Here is a 22,101-nt window from a genome sequence, read left to right on the forward strand (position 1 = left end):
TCGGTCGCGACACGCTGATTTCCTTACGGAAATCAGGCTTCGAAACCCTATTTTTCCGATTCTCGGCCGAGAAAATAAATTCTCGGTAAGATCAGAGAAATCCCTTACCTTCTTCCAAATTTGAAAATGTAAATTCTCAACTGAGAATCCTAAATTCTCGGCTGAGAATCACTGAATTTCTTCTAATACAAACTATTTACCTAAAATCTGAATAAAAACATGACTTAAATATATTTTCATGTATCTAAAACTTAATATAAATTCATCCAATAACTAAAAATCATGAAAATGAAATGTGTAAAAATAAAATAAAATAAAACTAATAAATAAAAAATTAAATGAATAAAAAGTCAAACAAGAACAAAATAAAAGGAGTACGTGAAAATTAACAAATTAATCTTCACGAAATTTTGTTATGAACTTAATTTCTTTAATTTGAGAATGTTCATAGTAAACTTTGCATCTATTACCGTTAACCTTAAAGCGAACTCTGTTAGGTCCTTCAAGTTCTAAAGATCCATAATCGAATGTTTTAACGACCCAAGTTTCATAAAGAGTTTCATTATCATTTTGAGAAAAAGATGTTAACTCTTTTATGACTCTTGCGGTTTTTGCTAAAGGAAAATATTTTGATAAAAATGCTTGGGCTAATTGTTCCCAAGTTGCAAATGTTGCGCCTGGCATCGAAGTTATCCATTCTTTGGCTCTGTCCTTCAAAGTGAAAGGGAAAAGGCGAAGTTTGATTGCTTCGGCAGTCACATCGGGTATTTTAAAAGTGTCACAAATTTCAAGGAAATTTGTCAAGTGGGTGTTAGGATTTTCGTTAGGTAACCCATAAAATGTTACATTATTTTGCAACATATTAAGTAACGCTGGCTTAATTTCAAATTGGTTTGCGGTGATTCTGGGTCTAACGATACTATTGGTTACACCGGCCACTCCTGGCCTAGCATAATCTATAAGACTCGGTATTTGTTTTTAATGGGATTTTATTTTTGTTTTTCTTGTTTTTCTTGTTCTTTTTAATGGTTTTTTTAATTTCTGGGTCTATAGGATCTGGTACTATGCCTGAACTTCGAGAACTGCGCATGAACTTGAAATCTTACACGAACCGAAATTACCTTCAAAACAGAATTTGAAAAATAAATATGTTAGTGATTTGAAATAAATAAAATATAAAAGTTTGAATAAGTATGTATAAACCTAGATTCGAAATAAAACACGAAAAATCTAAATTTTTGTTAAAAATTTTGGCGTTCCCCGGTAACGGCGCCAAAAACTTGTTGAGCGATTTCCGCAAGTGCACGGCTTCGCTTGTAGTAATAAAAAGATATCGATCCCACAGGGAACGTTTTTTTAACGAAACTTATTTTAACTCAGTTTGATTTACTTTCAAGGTTTATAATACAGAAAATCGTTTAATTGGATTTGGTTTTGAAATTGATAGAATAAGAATTAGATTAGAGAATGTAGAATGTTAGAAATCAATTCTGTTTTGAGAATGAATTTACAAGACAGAAACGTTTAGTGCTTTAGAAAAGGGAATAAATGTATTCGTTTGCATTAAGCAAAGAAAACAACTTTAAACTTTGTAAACAATTATATAAATGTAATAACATGAATTCCTTCAATTAAAAGGCTTTGAACCGCAGACAATTCTCCTACGGTCGGGTTAGATTGCTACCTTAACCAAATTAATACTTTTTCAAGATATCAATTTGCCTAAGTGTTCAACAAAGTTTCCTTGTAAATATTTCGAATTCAACTACGTTTTAATGAAAACACCAGAACTCATTTCGGATCAATTACAGAAGTGCTACATAAAAATCTATTAAATTGAATAAACTTTATTAGATGAAGTATGAATTTGATACAAGTTTACATAGAACAAAAAGCATGGAAGCTTTCGACGACTTTCAAGTGAACGGGTTGTCAATCCTCTCCTTGAACTTCGTTAGAGTGTGTCAGGCTCCAGGGTGAATCCTCTACTAAATCTTCTCGCTGAATCTTCGGAATAGTGACGGGTACTTATACTATCAAAATGTAAACTAATATGAACAAATCTTAATCTAAATCTAAATGCTACTGAGTTTGTAATTATTTGGTAAACAATATGTGTACATCATATTGCTTTTTGCAAAAATCGAACTTCTAACCTTGAATCACTTGACTCGGAATTTCTGCATTAATTATGTACCTAATCTTCTCTTCAATCTATCTATCTATTTTTTAACTCTGAAATGAACTCTCTATTTATAGATGTTGAGAAGTCGTGTCTAAGGAACGTGTCTGCTGCGAAGAGGCGTTCTTATCCAATCGAACGGACGCGTTTCGTTGAAAACGAAAATATGCAACTATTGCTTCCTGAAAATCTGAACTTACCGAGAATGTAAATTCTCGGCCGAGAATGGGGGAACAGATTTTCAGCCTTTGAAATGACAAGGGGGAGAGCTGGGCGACGCGTGTCGCGACCGAGAATGGAGGATTCTTGGTCGCGACACGGAGTATTTTTCTCCGTCTCTTACTTCATCCTCATCCTCGTTTCGGCGCGTTTGATTTTCGTCGTCTTTGACTCCTTTTGTAGGGTTTTTCCTTTGTTTTTAACCTCTTTTCGTTCCTATTTGGATTTTACCAAATATTTAGGTACCTCGCATGAAAGAAACATATTTGAACGTAAAAGTATTTGAAACATATATAAACAGTACGATTTTATAGCAAAACTGATGTAAATATTAATGATATTTTAGGTATATTTTGGGCTTAACAAAAGACCACCAGCCAATCTACGCTCCGATTGGAATTCATTTAAAAGCCCTTGCTCCTTACTCCAACCTCCTCCATATTTACAAATCTGCCACTCCTTAATTACCACTCATGCCACTCCATATTTACACCCACACCACTACATATTTACACCCATGCCACCCCGTTATCTTTACCCCAAATTATCCCTATCTTTATCCTTTTTAATTAGTTAAGTGATTTGCCTTTTTATGTAATTTGCTTTAGAGTTTTGAGATGGTATAAATACATCTCTTTCTTTGTAATTGGATTAACTTTTTATCAATAAAAAATCTATCTTCTTCTACACACTATGCCATTTTCCCTTTCGCATGACACGATATACATAACAGACATTTGTTTTCGTGTCGTCTGAATATGTTTCGTGACAGTATTTTAATTCTATGTCATCGAAAGGCGAAATAAAAAATGTGCTCGCATCTCAGATGACGTTACGGTTACAGTATGCTGTCATCCCAAAAGAACGCGATTTTGATGGAAAAGTCACTTAAGCATCAGACGACACTTCGAATAAATGACTGTCATTGTTGTATGAAAATAAAAAAGCGGCAACCAAAACTTAGAAAAGTGGGGGAGCAAAAACTCTAACTTTTATTTTGCGCGCTTAAAAAAGAACGGGGTATATAAGGCCAATTTAGCCTAAACCCAGTCTTTCGAACTCCTCTTCTCCTTCGATCTCCACCTTTGCAAAAGCCCTAAACACAATTCATCTTCTCCTGCTTGGTTTATCTCTCTCAATCGGGTGAATCGTCTTCTAACTCGTTAATTCTTCATCTCGATAAGGTTCGTTTTAGGGTTTATTTAACACATTACGCTATGTTCATGATGATTGTTCTTGAAATTCTTATACTATCTGCATGTTAGTTTTGACTTAATCTACTGCATATTCTTTCTATAATACGAAGTTTGTTTGCTTAAAATTAGTTATTGACATTCTGAAATAAGGGTTTATGTGGTTTTAGTATATCTAGTTATTTTTTATGTTTATCTGGTTTTTTGGCAATGCTGTTCTATTTGGATGATTCTTTCATGTACTTTTGATGCTGGGTTTACTTTGGATGATTCTTTCATGTACTTTTGATGATGGGTTTACTCTGGATGATTCTTTCATGTACTTTTGATATTGTGTTTACTTTGGAGATGATTCTTTAATGTACTTTTGATGCTGGGTTTATAGTCTTACAGATACATTTACATATACATTTTGGGTTTATCTTCTGTTTTATGTTTGTCAATGTATGTGTTTATTGTTAATTATTGGTTAGAATACAACTGATTATAGATTATATTTGTTCAAGATGGATAAATCATGGATGGTGGCTGATAGGAGATCACTACAGTTTAGAATAGGCTTACAAGAGTTTCTGAAGTTTGCAACTGCTAATGCTACAAACTCAAACTATATTTTCTGTCCTTGTGTCAAATGTTGTAACCTCAGAGGTGGTAGTATTGACTTTATTAAGGATCATTTAATCTGTAATGGAATTATGAAAACATATACAACTTGGGTATGGCACGGTGAGTGTTCTATTACAGACTCAAATCATATAGGTGAGAGTTCTGAAACAGTTGAAATGTACCATGACTTAGGGAGAGACTTAGAAGAAGATGGGTGCTCAGTAGAGTCAGATGAATTTATGCATTTCGTTCATGATGGAGACAAGCCTTTGTATCCTGGTTGTACTAAATCCACCAAGATGAATGGTTTACTACAAACCTTTAATCTGAAAGCTAAACATGGTCTGACCGAGTCTTGTTATACTGATATTTTATTGTTGTTTCACACCCTACTTCCTGATGGGAATGAAATGCCAATGTCTGCCAATGAGGCCAAAAAAACTCTTCATGCTTTAGGGATGAAATATGAGAAGATTGATGCATGTCCTAATGACTGCATTTTGTATAGAGATGTTAATGAGGGTGCTACTCGATGTCCATCATGTAATGTCTCTAGGTGGAAACTAGCTAGGGATAATACAGAGAAGGTAGGGGTAGCAGCTAAGACTTTATGATATTTTCCACCAATCTCAAGGTTTAGAAGCATGTTTCAGTCCACAGTTACCGCTAAGGAACTTACTTGGCACTCGACTGGTAGGAAAAAGGATGGATTGGTGAGACATCCAGCTGATTCCCCAACTTGGCAAATGATTGACACTAAGTGGCCAGATTTTGGTAGTGACCCTAGGAACCTTAGGATAGGACTATCTTCAGATGGTTTTAACCCATTTGGCAATCTTAGCAGCACCTACTCGTGTTGGCCAGTCATAATGGTTGTTTATAACCTTCCGCTATGGCTATGTATGAAACGAAAGTACATGATGTTAACTTTGTTAATTTCCGGACCCAAGCAGCCTAGAAATGATATTGATGTGTACTTGCAGCCTTTAATAGATGACCTAAAAGTCTTGTGGGATGATGGAATTGATCGGGTGTATGATGTAGTGAGAGGAGAATACTTTAGGTTAAGAGGGGTCTTGTTGTGGACTATTAACGATTTTCCCGCTTATGGGAACTTATCAGGGAGCATTGTTAAAGGGTACAATGCATGTCCTATATGCATTGACCAGACCAAACCGATAAGGTTGAAGTATTCTAAAAAGATGGCTTATATAAGGACTCGTAGGTGGACTGCAAGCCATCCTTATAGGAAGCAAGCTTCTGCTTTTGATAATACTGTAGAAAAGGATGATCCTCCTAAACCATTAACTAGGGAGGAGTTATATGAAAGAGTTCAATGCTTGCCCAAGGCTAATGGGAAGGGTGAGAAATATGTTCCGTATAAGGGTGACCCTGAGTCTAGACCATGTTGGAAGAAGAAGTCTGTATTCTACGAACTAGAATATTGGAAATTCCTTCCAGTCAGGCATAATCTAGATGTAATACATATTGAAAAGAATTGTTGTGAGTCTATTCTTGGGACACTATTGAACATACCGGGTAAAACAAAGGATGGAGTTGCAGCTAGAAATGATATGATTGATATGGGGATCCGTACTGACTTGAAACCCACATCTTGTGACAAGAGAGACAAGTTGCCTATGAGTCAGATCAACTTATATGCGGAAGAACGAAAGATTGTCTGCAATTCATTTTTCAATATGAAGACTCCCTCTCGCTTTTCATCTAATGTACGGAACCTTGTTTCGTTAAAAGATTCCAGAATAGGTAATTTAAAGTCTCATGATTGCCATGTTATAATGCAATTGCTACTGCCCATTGCATTGCGTTCAGTGTTGGACAAACCTGTTAGAATTGCCATCATTCGATTCTGCTTATTCTTTAAATCTGTTTGCACTAAAGTAATCGACATATCAGTCCTTCACAAAATCCAAAGTGAGCTTGTCAATACCCTCTGTTTGCTTGAAAAGTTTTTCCCACCCTCTTTCTTTGACATAATGATTCACTTAACCCTACACCTTGTAAGAGAAGTCGAGTTGTGCGGTTCGGTATTTTATAGATGGATGTAACCCTACAATTATACAGGTGGACTCAGAACAACTGCATAAGGCTCATTTAACAATTTTGCAAAACTGTGAAGATGTACAACCTTATTTTATGTAAGTACTATCGTGTATATCTTGTGATTTTTGCTTTATTTTTGTTTGTTTGTAGAATAAGTTATTATTGCTTATCTATGAAATATGTATGAATTGCAGGGAGCATATGAAGTTCTTAGAGTTGAGTTATCCCAGCCAAAAAAAGAATCCTAAGTGGATGAGAGATAGACAAAACAAGACATTTACCGATTCGCTTAAAAACAGGGTAATTTTTACATGAATTCATTTGTCAGGGTAATTATGCATATCCGGTTGAAGTAATGGGTTGTTGTGTACTAACTATAAATGATTTCATTTGTCAGGTTTCAAATGAAATAAGAGTTGACAAGTCTGCCGTTTCAGAGACCTTGAGGTGGCTTGCTTCTGGACCGAATAGTCACGTTCCTACATATCAGGGTTATCATGTCAACGGCGTTGATTTCAACACAAAGCACGGGACGTTACCAGATCAGTTCAAAACAGTGGTATCTTCTTAGTTGTCGATGCTATGCAGTTTTCAAGCGCAAAGTATAAAAGGCCTAAGACTATGGACATGAATTTTTATGGCCGTATCAGTGAGATTTGGGAGGTGGACTACTACCACTTTAGGATTCCAGTATTCCTGTGTGATTGGGTTGAGTCAGCTAGAGGGGTGAAAGTAGACGATCTAGGCTTTACTTTGGTCAAACTAGATAGAATTGGTCATTTGAATGATCCATTCGTGCTGGCTACCCATGTAAAGCAAATATTTTACATTGAGGACCCCTTGGATCCTGAATGGTCGGTTGTCGTGACGTGCCCAGATAAATATTTCAAATGTGATGACGAAGATGAAGCTGATGTGGTTGATGATGATTATTATGATGATGATAATAGCAGGATATTCGATGAACATCCACTGAATGTGCCTACCTTCGATGATGTTGACACCGATTGTACAGTTTCATATGCTAGACCAGGAGAACAAGCAATCTGGATTGATAAGCGAAATTATGATGAAATTTTTTGTGTGCTTATTCTTATACAATGTATGTCAATCTGGATTTACTTGTACACTTTGGAATAATTAATGTTTGATGAAATCAATGTGATTTGCTTGAGTTATTGTGTGTGAACTTGCTTTGGTTATAATGTGATTGATTGTGAGTTATTGTGCATACTCCTAATGTCATATACCTACAAGTTTCCTTCATCTATGTTTTGATTGATGCAACTTCAGGAATATCATCATGGAACCCAGCTCTAATACGAGAGGAGCACCATAAAAAATGCATGCACGACATCTTGCAAAAAAAAATAAAGCAAGCTGCTAAGAAGTCATTGGAATGCAAGAGGGTCAATCAAACTGAGAGAAAACGTAAAGTGTCACCCAACAATGACGAGACAGCGATCACAACCCTCAGTAAATGTCAATCGAGTTCACCTCCCTCTGAATCGCCACCTGTTGTCGACGAACCTGAAGTCACAAATGTGACTGGTGGGTGAAAACTGCTAAAACGTGAGACCGTGACTATGGCGTGGCTGACCCAAGCCATGATTCAGATGAAGAAGATGAACATTAAGTATAATCGCCATGGAGATCCTATTGGCAAGGAGTTTGGGTGGATGCAATCTTATATAGGAGTGTTGGCACGTACGAGGATATCCATCACGTACAAAGACTGGAGACAAGTGCCAGCTGATGCAAAGGAACAGCTTTGGGAATCTGTTACGGTATACACATATTTGTATACTGTTCTTTAGACGTTATTTGTATGTTGTTCTTTAGACGTTATTTGTATGATGTTCTTTAGACTGTACTTGTATGTTGTTCTTTAGTGTTGTTTGTGCTATCACCGAGTCAAAAGAAGGAAGTCCTGGTATCTGCTGCAACCAAATGGAGGAACTTCAAGTCTTTACTTACGTCCAAGTATATCATGCCCCACAAGGATGATGTTGAAGTCTTGCAAAAGGTTCCTGATGACTACCGGTTCATGAATAAGGACGACTGGCATCAGTTTGTATCCGATCGGCTTACAAATCAGCACATGGTTTGCCATTTGATTTACGTATATGCTTTACTCTTAATTTGTTAGTTTGTATGTGCCGTGCTAACAAATACACATATATATATGGCTTTATTGTTTAGGAAATCCGCCAAGTGCAGATATCAAAGCGGCAAAAGAACAAGTACAACCACCGGATGTCTCGCAAGGGGTACAAAGGAATCCGAGTTGAAATGGTATAGTTGTTTATTGTCTATTTTCAGATTTCAGATTTGTATGATTTTTGATATTATTCGTACTATGTGGCAGACCTCAGAGCTATCAAAAGAGGAAGTGGAAAAAATCAGCAGGCACACATATTGGATAAAGGGAAGGCAAGACAAACTGGGAAATTTTAAGGACACTGAAGTAGAGGATGCGGTTAAAAAAATTGTAAGTAGCATTTATTCAAATACACAATGTGATTGATAAAACGCATATGTATAACTGATTTATATATGTTTATTTCCATAGTTGAAACTGGAAAAGGAGGAGGCTGAAGGTGTGTTTAAAGCCAAAGGTAGTAATGATGTGCTAACTGAGGTATTAGGGAATCCAGAACACAGTGGCAGGGTTAGAGGAGTTGGTGCTGTGTAGCCGGTAGTATTCTTCAAGCTACCGGGTCAGAAGAGGGGAAGAAAGAAGCGAGCTGAGGAGTTGCAAGCATTGCTTGAAACAGAAAGGGCAAAGTGGGAGGAAGAGTCAACAAGGAAACATGAAGAAGAATTGAAGAAGATACATGAGATGTATCAAGATGAGTTAAATAAGTCTGAAGCGAAAATGGTCCAAAAACTAGATCGAATGGAGAAACTTGTGTCCAAGGGGGTTACGACTGAGGAATCCCCAGCAGCTGCACCAACAACTTACAATGGCAAATCAGGAGAAGGTAGTTGTAATCGAGATGATATCGATGGAGAGGAGATATTAGGGAAATATGAAGCTGTGGCGAAGAAGAAGTTGGTATTAGAGGCCTCTAATACCATAGAAGAGGAAGTTGTTGGTGAAGGCGCAGGATATGAGATTCCAACGATCTCAGAGGTAAACGGTTATTATGATTGTCATCTTGTTGAATTTATCACTTATATATACTTAGTTAATTAGTTGTATTTGAAATTGTTGAATCAAGACAATGTACTTGACATTGAGGTTGCACTATCAGTGGAAGAGAGTGGGAAGATTGTTGCCCATGGCAGATTGATACAATCAGACATTGACCAAGAAGAGCAGACAATCCATGGGCGACCACTGGGAAAGGACAATTATAGAGTGGAGTTTGTGTCATTTGATGATGGAGATGCATGTCTGCCATACCCAATAAAAGGTGAAATGGAAGTTGTTAGGGAGGCAATGGGGTCTATTGTAGCATGGCCAAAGGTGTTATGTAGTGTCAAATCTGTTGAGGTAATATTCATTTATTTCGTTGGTTGTATTATGTGTTTCGATTATTTCTTTGGTTGTATAATGCGTGTTTAATTATTGCAATCAGGAGGCAAACAAGGCAGCAAAATGCCCATTGTAGAAGTTGTGCAACTGGGCGAGAACCAATATGATGGATGGAATCAAATGTATAACCAAAACTTTTGGACTTGATTTGTTCGGAGCAGAACGAATGCAAGTATTGATGCCTAGCGATTTATATGCAATGGTACACTTTCATGAGATGACCGCAGACACAATTACATTTTACATGAGGTACATGAATGCAATACACAAATTTATTAATTTGGATATCTATTTCACCAACACTTATACATGTATTTGCCCAGTCATCTATACCATGTATTGAAAAAAGCACGAATGGAAGAAAGGGTGTTATTTGTTGATCCATGTACCACTTTTGCTCTTAGAACTGAGAAAACTCCAATGGACCGCTCGAAGGAGTTGATGGATCGGTTCAAACAGGGTGGTGCTAATTCTATATTCCTTATTCCTTACAACTCAGGGTAACTATGAATCTTTTGTACTGTGTGTTTATCAGTTGATTGACTGACATTGATACAGCTAAAATGGCTAATGTTTGCAGATCATATTGGACTCTCACTGTTGTTGACATTGAGAAGAAAAAATCATATTGGTTAGATCCATTGAAAAGGAGATTGCCAAATTCCACAAAATGGACGGATGTTGTGAGCAAGTAAGTTACAAAAAGCCTCTAATGTGTATGCCATTCAAATAGTTACTCACATACGCACACATGTTGTTACACTTGTTGCAGTGCGATGAAGTTCTACTATGCTCAGAAAGACCCAAAGAAGGTGACGAAGACCAAGCTGAAGATGACACCGCTTCTAGTGAGTTTTACAGTTACACAAGCAAGTGTATATTGTCCTTTTTAGGGGTCTAACCATTATATTCCGTGCCACGGGGGATACCTGAGCAACGAGATGATAAAACATGTGGTTTTTGGATAATGTTGTATATGCGGGAGATCGTCATGGATAAGGAATTAAACTTTGTTGCAAAGGTACCATAATTCATTACCATAATATTATGTTCAGATATATGCAGTTGTTATCAGTGATATAGAGCAAATTCCTAATAGTAAATCATTTATGTTTTGTAGTGGATAAACAAGTGTGGATTGACTTACAGCCATTCGGATTTGGATCATCTCCGCACAGAATGGGCAGATCATGTGCTTTACTTGAAGTCACAATGGATTTTGTATGTAATCCTGTTTTCGTACAATATGATAATCAGTTTGTGGTACACTTGTTGTTGTGCATATTTTGGGTCATTTTTTGGTGCATATTTTCGTACAATGATATCCCACTGGTTCTGTGTATATATTGTGCACAACTGGTGTACATATTATGTAAATAATGGATAGTTAAGTTATATATATGAAGTTTATAGCTTGGTTGTAATTGGAGTAGTAGTATCATGTAATTTCAATTGCAGTATGTACAGGTGCATTAAAGGGTTACAGGTTATGCGACACAGTTGGGATAAAAAATCTGGCGTCTAATGCTTTAATGAATGAGCGCAAAATTAAAAAAATTGTCATATTATAACGCGTGACACGATACCAGGTTAATGAAATACTGTCATGACTAAAACACTAAGATGACATAAATAAAAAATAGAACTGTCGTCTTACAATTAACGTAGTCAAATTTCATTGACTTTTATGACATTTGATTAAATGCAAAATGTCATGTGAAATCCACGCACATGACAAAAAATTTAAAGACAACGTCAACTGAAACATCTTTGAACGATAGCAACAAAGAAGAAAACTATCGTCGTAACTTATCTACAATGACATAAACAATAATAAAAAAATGTCGTATGACAAGAAAAAGGTCTATGGTTTTACATACTACAATGACGGTATATATAAAAAAGTTGTCATTAGAAATTATCCAATACTACGGTTTGAACAAAGTCGAACGTCGTTGTAACATGGAAAAGATGACAGACGCTTAGGAAGCGCGTGTCGTCTGTCGCTTCGAAAGATGACAGAACTCGACCGTCGTCTGATGCCTTATCAGACTGCAGCGAGCCCTGTGACAGATTTATATCGTGCGGGACGATGGTTTTGAACCGTCGTCTGAAGAGGGTTTTGGCGTAGTGACATTGAAGCTTGTTAAGGTTTTAACCTTCAACAATGGGGGATCATTGATTTTCTACGAATTTAGTCCATAAAACCCGAGATTCACCCCTTCAAGTTTAGCTTGAGAAGAACATCTTTGTTAGTTTACAATTAAAACTAACTCGCCCCAAATTAATTTGTATCAGAAAATGTTAAAATACAATTTTTGTCCTTCCTCTCATCATATTACATATTTTTTTATATTTAAGTTTGTTTGTTTTTTAATAATTTTTTATGATGTACCACTTATTATTAGAAGATTGATTTTAAATTTAAACTTATTAAATAATTCATTTTAATACAAAGCAATAGTGATAATAATGAGATAATATTTGTAGGTAGTGTCATAATATACTTTTATCATTTTAATTATCTGTTTCATTTTGTTAATTAGATATATGTTCTAAATTTTATTCTTATCTCACATGATTTACATGTATTTTTTTATGTTTAAAAATTAATCTAATAATTATAATATTCAAAATAAATTAAACACTATATTAATAATTGATAACAAGGTATCCTTTCATGAATATTTCAATGCTTGCACTATCATTTTTTGAGCTTTTGTCCACGAATTAGACGGAGAAGTTGTGCCAACAAGAAAGATACCAGACACACATACTAAACGATAAAGAAAGACAAGGTAGATGATGATATTTACTCAGACGCATCGTGACATGTCAATCTTTGTCACATTCCGGAGGGACTTATCCTTGAAAAATTCCCACTTGAAAGGAAGTTGGCATGCAGCCCATATCCTACACCAACCTAGCATGGAAGAGGCTTAGCCCTGGTCCCCATAGTAGGTCACACAGCTGCAAGTATCAATGCACTAAAGGATACGCCAAACACATATAAAAAACGAAATACGTACCTCCGGTGATTCGTACATCCGTGCAGCTCTACTTCCTCCGGACTCAGTGGCACCCATGAGGTAGCCTACCCCTCATTCTCTTTCCACTTTTTGGTAGTTGAGGCCTTCGATCTCTTTATTGAAGGCTGATACTGCCCCTCAAAATCGTCGACTACCTGAGCTTTTCCTTTTGGCCCTTCAAGCCCTGGGGGAATTTCCATATAAAGAACCCTCAATGAAGCAATCATCCTCTTGGTTGATCCTCTAAATTCACAGTTGAAGATCGCTCAACCTTCATCTTCTCGACCTCACCATTCTCATTCAAAAGGGAATTATGTTGCTCAACAATGGCGACCTGCCTAACATGAGATAATAATACCCAGTTCGACAGGATTCAAGGGGCGTGGTTCGATTGAAGAAGCTAACTTGGTTGAGATTGAAGCACATTACTCAGTGGTGGTGTGAGCACATGATACTTTCGGGGGGATCTCACCCCATGCAGAAATGAAATGCATCGTATCATTAGTGGAAACTTGGACCATGCGATAAAATTTGATATTGAAAAACATATAACTGAAAAATGTAGAGTCATCATTTAATCTAATAGATCATAAAATTAAGTATAATAGATTGAGCGCTCGTCTACTACACCCTTTAGTGATAGATTTTACTTATATTGAAACATCTTAAACTTTTATACTTGATTATATTGTGCAATATGTGCATTCTTCTAGAACCTCCTTGAATGAACTGAAATGAGAGTAACAGCTAATCAGAGGGGTCAACGTCCGACTAGTCCGCTTTGATACTTAAGTTAGAAAAAGTTGAAGAGAGGTTGGAGACAATAGAAATATTGATAACTGCGATGTTTACATACCTCTTATGGAGCAGTCACATTGTCGATATATATAGTAGCTGTCAGGGAAAACTATTATAATTCGGAGAATATGCCTTAATGACTCGCTGGACACGTGTCGATCTTCGGTTGGCTTTAAAACCTTCAGACTAGTACACCATGTCACATAGCAATCTACTAACAGGTATCATCATTCCATTAAGTCTAAGGTCTCCAGGCCGTTATGGCGTCAGGTGGCGCGTTATGTCACATATCCACTGTCCTTTGTGTAATAATTTCTTATGATCCAGAGGTTCTCATTCCTTTACTATACATATACTAGGACATACGATGAATATCAATCCACGTGGCCGGAAGGTACCGTTCACATCTTTAGGAAATATTCCTTACTTCAGATCAGACGGTTCCTATGATTCTTCCTTGTTCAAAGGGTGACATTAATCCACGTGTAAGGGATGCTTTTATGAAATATTCCTTAGATTATCACTTGGTTTATTTTATATAATACTACGATTTCTTGATTAATGTGTATAATAATACAATAAAAAATGGTAAATAAATAAATAAATATATATTTACAACAAATTAAGATAAATGAGGATACATGATATCAAACAAGGATTTACAACAATGAGGCAATCCTAGATACATACATTCTGAAGAGAGAGAAAACCGTTAGCATTTTGGGCCATGTTGGGTCCGATTTTACGTGCTTTGAGACACTAGACTCGACACTATAAAACTCAATTATGGACTCAAATATGACAGGTATGGAGCATAGGAGCATGATATGCTACGAGAGATGTCCTAAAATATAATTTATTCGAATGATTAATTATTAATTAATTATCTAGAATTAAGTCTAATCATAATAAATGTCAACCAACTATCTTGAGGAAAATACTCAAAATAGTGAATTAATATCTTTATTGACAAATTAGTCCATAATTTAATAATTGATCTCTCATTAATTTCATTTAACACGTGAACCAGATGTGCCTTACTAGAGGTGATGTTTCCCCCCATGACCTTACCCAAGGCTCGCTTGTCGAAGAATTGCTGGAGCTTGGACTCCAGCAAGTCCTTCACCTCATGGGGTGCCAGAGTTTGGATGGTCGGTCCGCCTGCAGGCGCCAGCCTCCCAGATGTGTTCGCAGTGCTTTGAGGTGGGGCCGATGGCCACATGGTTTCTTGTTCCGCTACGTCTAAAGAGCCGGGGGATAAAAGTTGCTCTACCGCACCGATCCTACTTTTGAGGAAGTACCAGATCTTCGTGTTTTCTTCATGCAGGCTCTTTTGTTGCTTGATGATTTTCATCTGTGTCACGGTTTGAAGGACTTGTGTGGTTTGGAAGCTCCGTATGGCGTTAACCAACTGAGCGGTAGTGCTTGCCTCTTCTTCCTCAGGCTCTACTTCTACGAGTAGAGGGGTTAAGTTCAACGATGCCACCACGAGACTCATAGGCGGTTCCTCCTACCTGATGTTGGAGGTTCCAACTCCCATGGTCAACATTTATTTCATGGGAGTTATCGCTTGTGAGTCGTCCATTCTTAATGGCTGTTTATGTTTCGTCCGAAGGTCGTTTGCTCTCCACGCTCACTGCACCAAATAATAGATATGTGAGGTAGCATGTTATCTCCAAAGCTTCTCATGCCCCTACGCTAGGAGTGGTCCTTGGGAACACTCTGACTATCAAGTTAGTAATTGAAGAGTGAGAGAGTCAGATAGAGTATTAAGTCAGAGAGAGAAAGGGACAAACCTTGTAATTGGGTCATAGGGGTCTCCTTATAAAGATCAATGGTGCCACCGTGGGTCAATGGACCCTGGCACATGAGGTGTTAACCGAGTGCCTTAGTGGATATGTTTATCATGGCCCATAGTCTTTATCATTTTATAAATAGAACAAGATGATTGTGAATCTAAAATATCTCAGTATTAAACCATTGAACTTTTTTTATTAATCATCTTCATCCTCTCAAACTCTCATAATTTAGACATCGAAGTGATGTTATCCTAACCTCTCATTTGACTGAGTTTTTACCTTCTTGCAAGAGATTACAGTCTTAAACTTTATCTCATAAATTTCTCCTCCAAAAATTTCACATTCATAATTTAATATATATGAAAGTGAGTAGGTTGAATGATTAAAGCTAATGGAATTTATATATTTGATGGTGAGATCAAAACTTACAACTAACTATAAGATATATGTAATTTTTATGAGATATAGATATCTGTCATAAATAATTTTTTAAATTTCCTTCATGTTGTATACCTTTTTATATAGAGTTGGTTAATAATGTTAAGTATTTATAATAATTCTACCATTGTCATCCCTGCAATACAAAAAAGTAGCTGAAAAGAAAACTCAAATTGAAGAAAGTAGCTAACAAATAGCAATATAATATTGTTTATATTTTACTATGGGAATTTTTTATTATTTAGAAAAATATTCTTCTCCATTTTAGCAAACAGTTGTTAGCAGATTATATTAGTCGTTAGTTTATTATGTTTTTTTTAAGCTGATTTAACTAGTGGATTGTGTAAACTTATTTATTAAAACTTAGTTGATTGTTAATAGCTATTTGTGTAAAATGACATAGTAAAATCTTTATTTTTGGTTAAAGAATAGTAATTAGAGATAGAAATGTTTTTTTTTAAATAAATGAAGTAATAAACTAATTTAAAAGACTTTTAAAACCAATTTTTTCAAAATTAACTTTTTAAACTCAATAAAAAAATTCAAACTGTTTTTCATCAAACATCATTATTAGATATTTTCAAAGCTCGTGAATAATTCAAATCTCTACAATTTTCTCTTAAGAATCTCTTTACCAAACAAGACATGATTGTTTGATTGGTATATGGAATAGGGACTAGATAATAAGAGGATGGGATTTTAAAAAAATTAAATAACTTTCTTCAAAATAAAAAATTAAATAACTAATTAATAATACTAAAAAGAAAACTTTTTGGAAATAGTGATTCATCAGGAAGGGTATTTTAGTCCCTTGAGATTTAGTTATTATACGCTTACACATTGGAAATAAAAAAAGGACACTCACGTGAGGTGGGGCATGACATACGCGGACCCACACGGTGTAATAATAATGGGTATTGCTAAATACCACCCTTAATTTCCGTTTCACCGCACTGTTTTGACCATTTTACCCTTGCCACTTTTTTTCCCCCTAAAACCTTAAAAACTCTCTTTAGTTTTCTCTCCCGAGCACAAATCCCGGATTTGAAAAAAATGGATCAAAACATTCCCGAAGACAATGAGTTCGAACACGAGGTAATATTACGAGAATTAAAAACGTTATTAATCATTTTTTTATTTTTTTTATTCGAATTTTGCCTGGGCGGGTGGCGATTACCACCCGTTCCTTAGGCCGATCGGATGAACTACCCGATCGGCCTAAGGAACGGGTGGTAATCGCCACCCGCTCCACCCATGGAACGGGTGGTACGCGCCACCCGTTCCACCTTTGGAACGGGCAGTACGCGCTGCCCGTTTCCACCTATGGTGGAACGGGTAGCCTGCCCGTTCAGGCAAAAGTGGGCAGAAATTGCCCCGAACTAATTTCGAACGGGAGAAATAGGCCTGAAGTATTTTTGTAATTTTAATGTAAATTTTTCGTATATTCAGGTACCGATAGAAGATTGGAACCCCGATAACATTGATTATAGTTCGCATTTTATAACGGATACCGTTTTCCCCTCCAGTCAGGATGCTATTGATTGGGCAAAAAAGATAGCTATTCAGAATGGGTTTGAACTTGTAATATCTTCGCACAAAAATGGAGGTAAACAGAAGTTGTTGCGCTGTTCACGGGGTGAACGATATAGAGGTGTTGTGAAAAATGATGAAGATCCTGCAATTAGGAAAAGTAAAACTAAAGCGTGCCAATGTAAATTTCAGATTAAAGCCTATCAACATGCAGACCTTTCGGGATGGGGGATAAAGGCTAAGACTGGGTTAACTGGAATGCATAACCATACAATGCGTATGTATCCAGAGGGAAGTCGGCAAATGAGCGGACTCAGTATCGCATCTAAACAAATTGTGCGTGATATGTCTTCAGCTCAAGCAAAGCCTTGTGCTATTTTAGCAGCAGTTAAAGAAAAACACCCAGAGGACAACTCAATAATTAAACACATATATAATTACAGGGACAAAATGAGGAGGGACGCGTTTGAAGGTAGAGACCTGGCTAGTCAATTCTACCATATTGCTGTGGAGAACAAATATGTCAATTACACACAGGCTGATTCAGGTGTGATAACGCATGTGTTCATGGCACATCCAGAGTCAGTTGATATGTTCAGGACTTACCACTGGTACATCGGCATTGATTCAACGTACAAAACAAACAAGTACAAAATGCCGTTTGTTGAGATTGTTGGGATGACGCCATGCAATAATAACTTCAAGATAGCGTATGCTATTGTTAAAGACGAGACCGAAGGGAGCTATCGTTGGATTTTGCAAAGGCTGAAGATTTTGCTTGGGGATGATCTTAACCCGACCGTTGTTGTTAGTGACAGGGAGCTTGGGTTATTAAAGCCGATACAAGAAGTTTTTCCACAAGCAGCGCACTTGCTATGCACTTGGCATATTAATAAGGATGTGGAAGATCGTGTGTATAGAATCATTGGAGATAAAGGCCTTGCCTCTAAATTCAAGAATGGCAAATGGAGAACAATATTAGAATCATTAACCATTGAGGAGTACGAGACCAATCTTATGATGATGAAGGAAAAGATGAGCAGGTTCAAAGGAGTTATCTCGTATGTTGAGGAGACGTGGTTGGTGCATAAGGAGAAGTTTGTTGTTGCTTGGACAAAGGAGTTCCTACATTTTGGTAACACAACTACTTGTCGAGTGGAGAGCGAACATGCTAGTCTAAAGCAATGGCTCAATACGGCAACTGGGTCCTTTGACACGGTATGGCAAAAGGTTCACAAGCAGATTGAATCACAAGCAACCAATATAAGGTATTTGCAATTTCTTCTACTGCGATTTTGGAATTTGCATTTAGGGTTGTATCATTTCACTAACTAATAATAATTTTGTCTTCGTATCAGGTACATGCTTGAACAGTCGTGGCTTCGTCAAGCAGTCACTTTCACCGGACGCCCATTAAGCCAACTTGTATTCAAAGTCTCTCATTATTGTCTGCAGTTGTTGAATCAAGAGTTAGAGCGTATGAGAGGGTTGAGCCATGAAGTGTACGTGCGTTGCGGTTGTGTATTGAGAACATCGCATAAGATACCATGTGCATGTGAACTGAAACGAGCTTGTGATCTGGAACAAATGATCAGTTCTGAGAGTGTTCACGTGTTTTGGAGAACACTTTTAATCAATCATGGTCACACTGATGAAAATGACGGGCGTAATGATCTGAACGAGGAGCAGCGATATTTTAAGTCCTTAGTGGACCAAGTCTCTAAAGCCGACCCATCCGTAATGCGTAATATTTCAATGTTTATCCATGATCAACTACACCCTGATCAAGCTCAGTACACCGAACCCGATGTCAAAATTAACATGCGGGGGCGACCTAAGGTGAGCAAATCCACAAAACGTATGCCGAGTTCCTGGGAATATAATGAAACTCGTCGTGGACGGGCTCGTTCTACTAGTTCATCTAGGAGTCATGGTAGAAGTGGCAGAATTAGCTCGTCATCCTCGGTACATAATGCTGCCTCATCAGGTAAATTATATCTGATAAACCTAACTTTTTTTATAACTGTTTTGCAATATAGAGTTGTTTTACACTAATATACATGAATGCAGATGGAAAAACGTATCATGTGACTGTGCATAATACCAGGTAAATGGAACAAGCCAGATGACTCGATACGCGACTGAATCGTCCGGGAAGAACCACTGTACCATAATCTCAGCTTCGTGCAATACCCTGATCTGGTATGACACCTAAGGACGCCTCTGTCCTGACCGGCCCATATAGCACATGCAATATGTCCCAAAAAGCTCGGGATCACAGCACCATCAAATGGACCCCCGGGGACGGGGTCCTTCACAACCCAGTCATCCTCTACACTCCTCGATCGCTTGCTGCTACCTGAAATTACAGCAAACGGTAGACATTAATTTTTTAGTATATTTTTCAATAATCACGATTAACACAAATACAAATAAACACATTTTTTAATTTCTCTTACCAGAAGAAGATGCTGCGGTAGAAGAAAATCGTCCGTCTCGATCCCTCGTCACAACGCCACGATCTATGGGGATAGTATCAGCACTAGGACGATGCATAGAAGCATCCCCGTCCATGTCTATACCAGCCGCCTCATCCCGTCCCTCAGCACGCTCCGCCTGTGCAGCATGTGCCCTCCGGGCGTCCGCCATAAACCGCTGCTGCTCCTCCCGGTCCCGCCGAGCAGATGCAGTAACAGGACGTGAAGACGTGCGTCTAGGGTCAGCTCCCTCCTTATCCTGTAATATTATTTATTTATAAGGTATATTCAATTTAACATAATTTTTTTTTCTATACGTTCGGGTTTGCCTACGCCCGGTCCGTGCAATTTTTTTTAAAAAAAATTCAAAATTTGCCCCTTTTTGGCCTGGGCGGGTGGTTTACACCACCTGCCCTAAGGGCCAAACGGGTGCGGCGCACCAGTCGGCCTTAGGACCGACCAGTGCGCCGCAAACGTTTGGCCCTTAGGCCAAACGGGTGGCGCATGCGCCCCACCATAAGGTGGAGCGCATGCGTTGTACGCGTTCCACCTTAAGTGGAACGCGTACGTCGAGCGATCCACCCTAAGGTGGATCGCATGCGCCGCGCGCTCCGCCTTACGGTGGAGCGCGTGCGCCGTGCGATCCACCTTAGGGTGGATCGCTCGACACGCTGCATCTCCACCTACGGTGGAACGCATAGTTCATGCGTTCCACCATAGGTGGAGATGGATTCCGGCGCCCGCCTAGGCGAAATTCTGGGATTTTAATCCCGAATTTCGACCCGATTACTCACGATTTTGATAATTTTTTTTATGGAAATACTTACCGTAATACCCATGTATCCTTTGCTGATGCCTCCTCTTCGTGCCATCTCGTTTTTGGTCGGTTTTTTTTAGAATGGAAAAGATGTTGAGAGGATTTGGAATTTCAAAACTTATGTTTGAAATAATGAGAAGGGCAAAAAGGTCAATACAGGGCGGTGAACCGGAATTTTAGTACGGTATATAGTCGCCCACATAATAAATCATCGCTTTTTTCCGTTTACTTATGTACTAATTTGAATAATTATAATCAAACAAATCGAGTACTAATATTTTCTTGTGAAAAAATTCATCTTTTAAAAACTATTTATAATTATATCGAACAAATATTTTTGTTGATTAAATAAATAATTTTATTTTTTAATGTTTAAGTCAAATTTATTAGTAAAATAATTTTTTTATGATTAAATGAATAATTCTTCTCAATTTATGCTTAAAAATACAACTTTTTTTTTTTATGTGTTCAATAACTAAAAGAAGGGGCTAAAAAAATCTGACGCTTTTCAGTAACTTATTTAATAGATATTATAGAGTATGATTTATGGAAACCAACGGTTGTGCTTTTCTGTAATGGATATTGCTATATACCGCATCCAAAATTGCTATCACCGCCTCCATTGGACAATTTTGCCCTTGTCATCAAAATTTTGTCAAAATTGAGAAAAAAAAAAATTTGAGAGAAAATTTAAAATTTAGCCTAAACGGATGCGGCATACCACCCGACCCATGGTCGGAACGGATGCGGCATCCGTTCCCGCCATGGGTCGAACGGTATGCGGCATCCGTTCCCGCCATGGTGGGAACGGATGCGGCATCCGTTCCGCCATGGGTCGGGTGGTACGCCGCATCTGTTCCCGCCATGGGTCGGGTGGTATGATGCATCCGTTTAGGCCAAATTTTGAAATATACAAAATCGTAAAATTTTTAGTGACGAAAAATACTAAATCATTCAATTTTTTGTGACGAAAAATTAAAAATTCTCCTAATTTTTGTGACGAAAAATGCAAAATCGTCATAAAAAATATGTATTATTTTCATGAGTTCTTTGATAAAAAAATAGAAATCTTAATGTTTCCGACTCGTAATCATCCATTTTCAAGGTTCGGATTGTCACATATCAATTATGTTCATAATTTTAATTATTGTTGTTCGGTTTATGATTTTGGAAAGAAAACCCAAAGAAGGTAGAGAGGATTTGAGAAAATTCCATTTTCTTGTTTCAAAAAGTGAGGAGGGCAAATATGTCACAAATGGGCGGTGGACCGGAATTTGAGTGCGGTATATAGCAGCTCACTTCTGTAATTCACTTAAAAAAAAAAGATTTACGTAATTTTAATCTAATTGAAAGTCTAGATGGATGAGAATAATGAGAGACACAACATAATCCATTAAAAAAGGGTTTT

At 37.4% G+C, this 22,101-nt stretch overlaps 1 protein-coding gene across 1 annotated transcript; it reads right to left on the reverse strand.

Moving 5' to 3' along the window:
* Positions 1–19,327: 19,327 nt before the first annotated feature.
* LOC136217314 (uncharacterized) lies at positions 19,328–20,867 on the reverse strand. Its single transcript, XM_066003919.1, has 4 exons — positions 20,704–20,867; positions 19,859–20,135; positions 19,504–19,758; positions 19,328–19,422 (listed from the first exon to the last, which is right to left on the reverse strand). The coding sequence occupies exons 1-4, from the start codon at positions 20,746–20,748 to the stop codon at positions 19,328–19,330; spliced, it is 672 nt and encodes a 223-aa protein (XP_065859991.1). The 5' UTR covers positions 20,749–20,867.
* Between the last annotated feature and the right edge of the window lie 1,234 nt (positions 20,868–22,101).

This window comes from Euphorbia lathyris, chromosome 2, assembly GCF_963576675.1.
Source record: "Euphorbia lathyris chromosome 2, ddEupLath1.1, whole genome shotgun sequence".
NCBI lineage: Eukaryota > Viridiplantae > Streptophyta > Magnoliopsida > Malpighiales > Euphorbiaceae > Euphorbia > Euphorbia lathyris.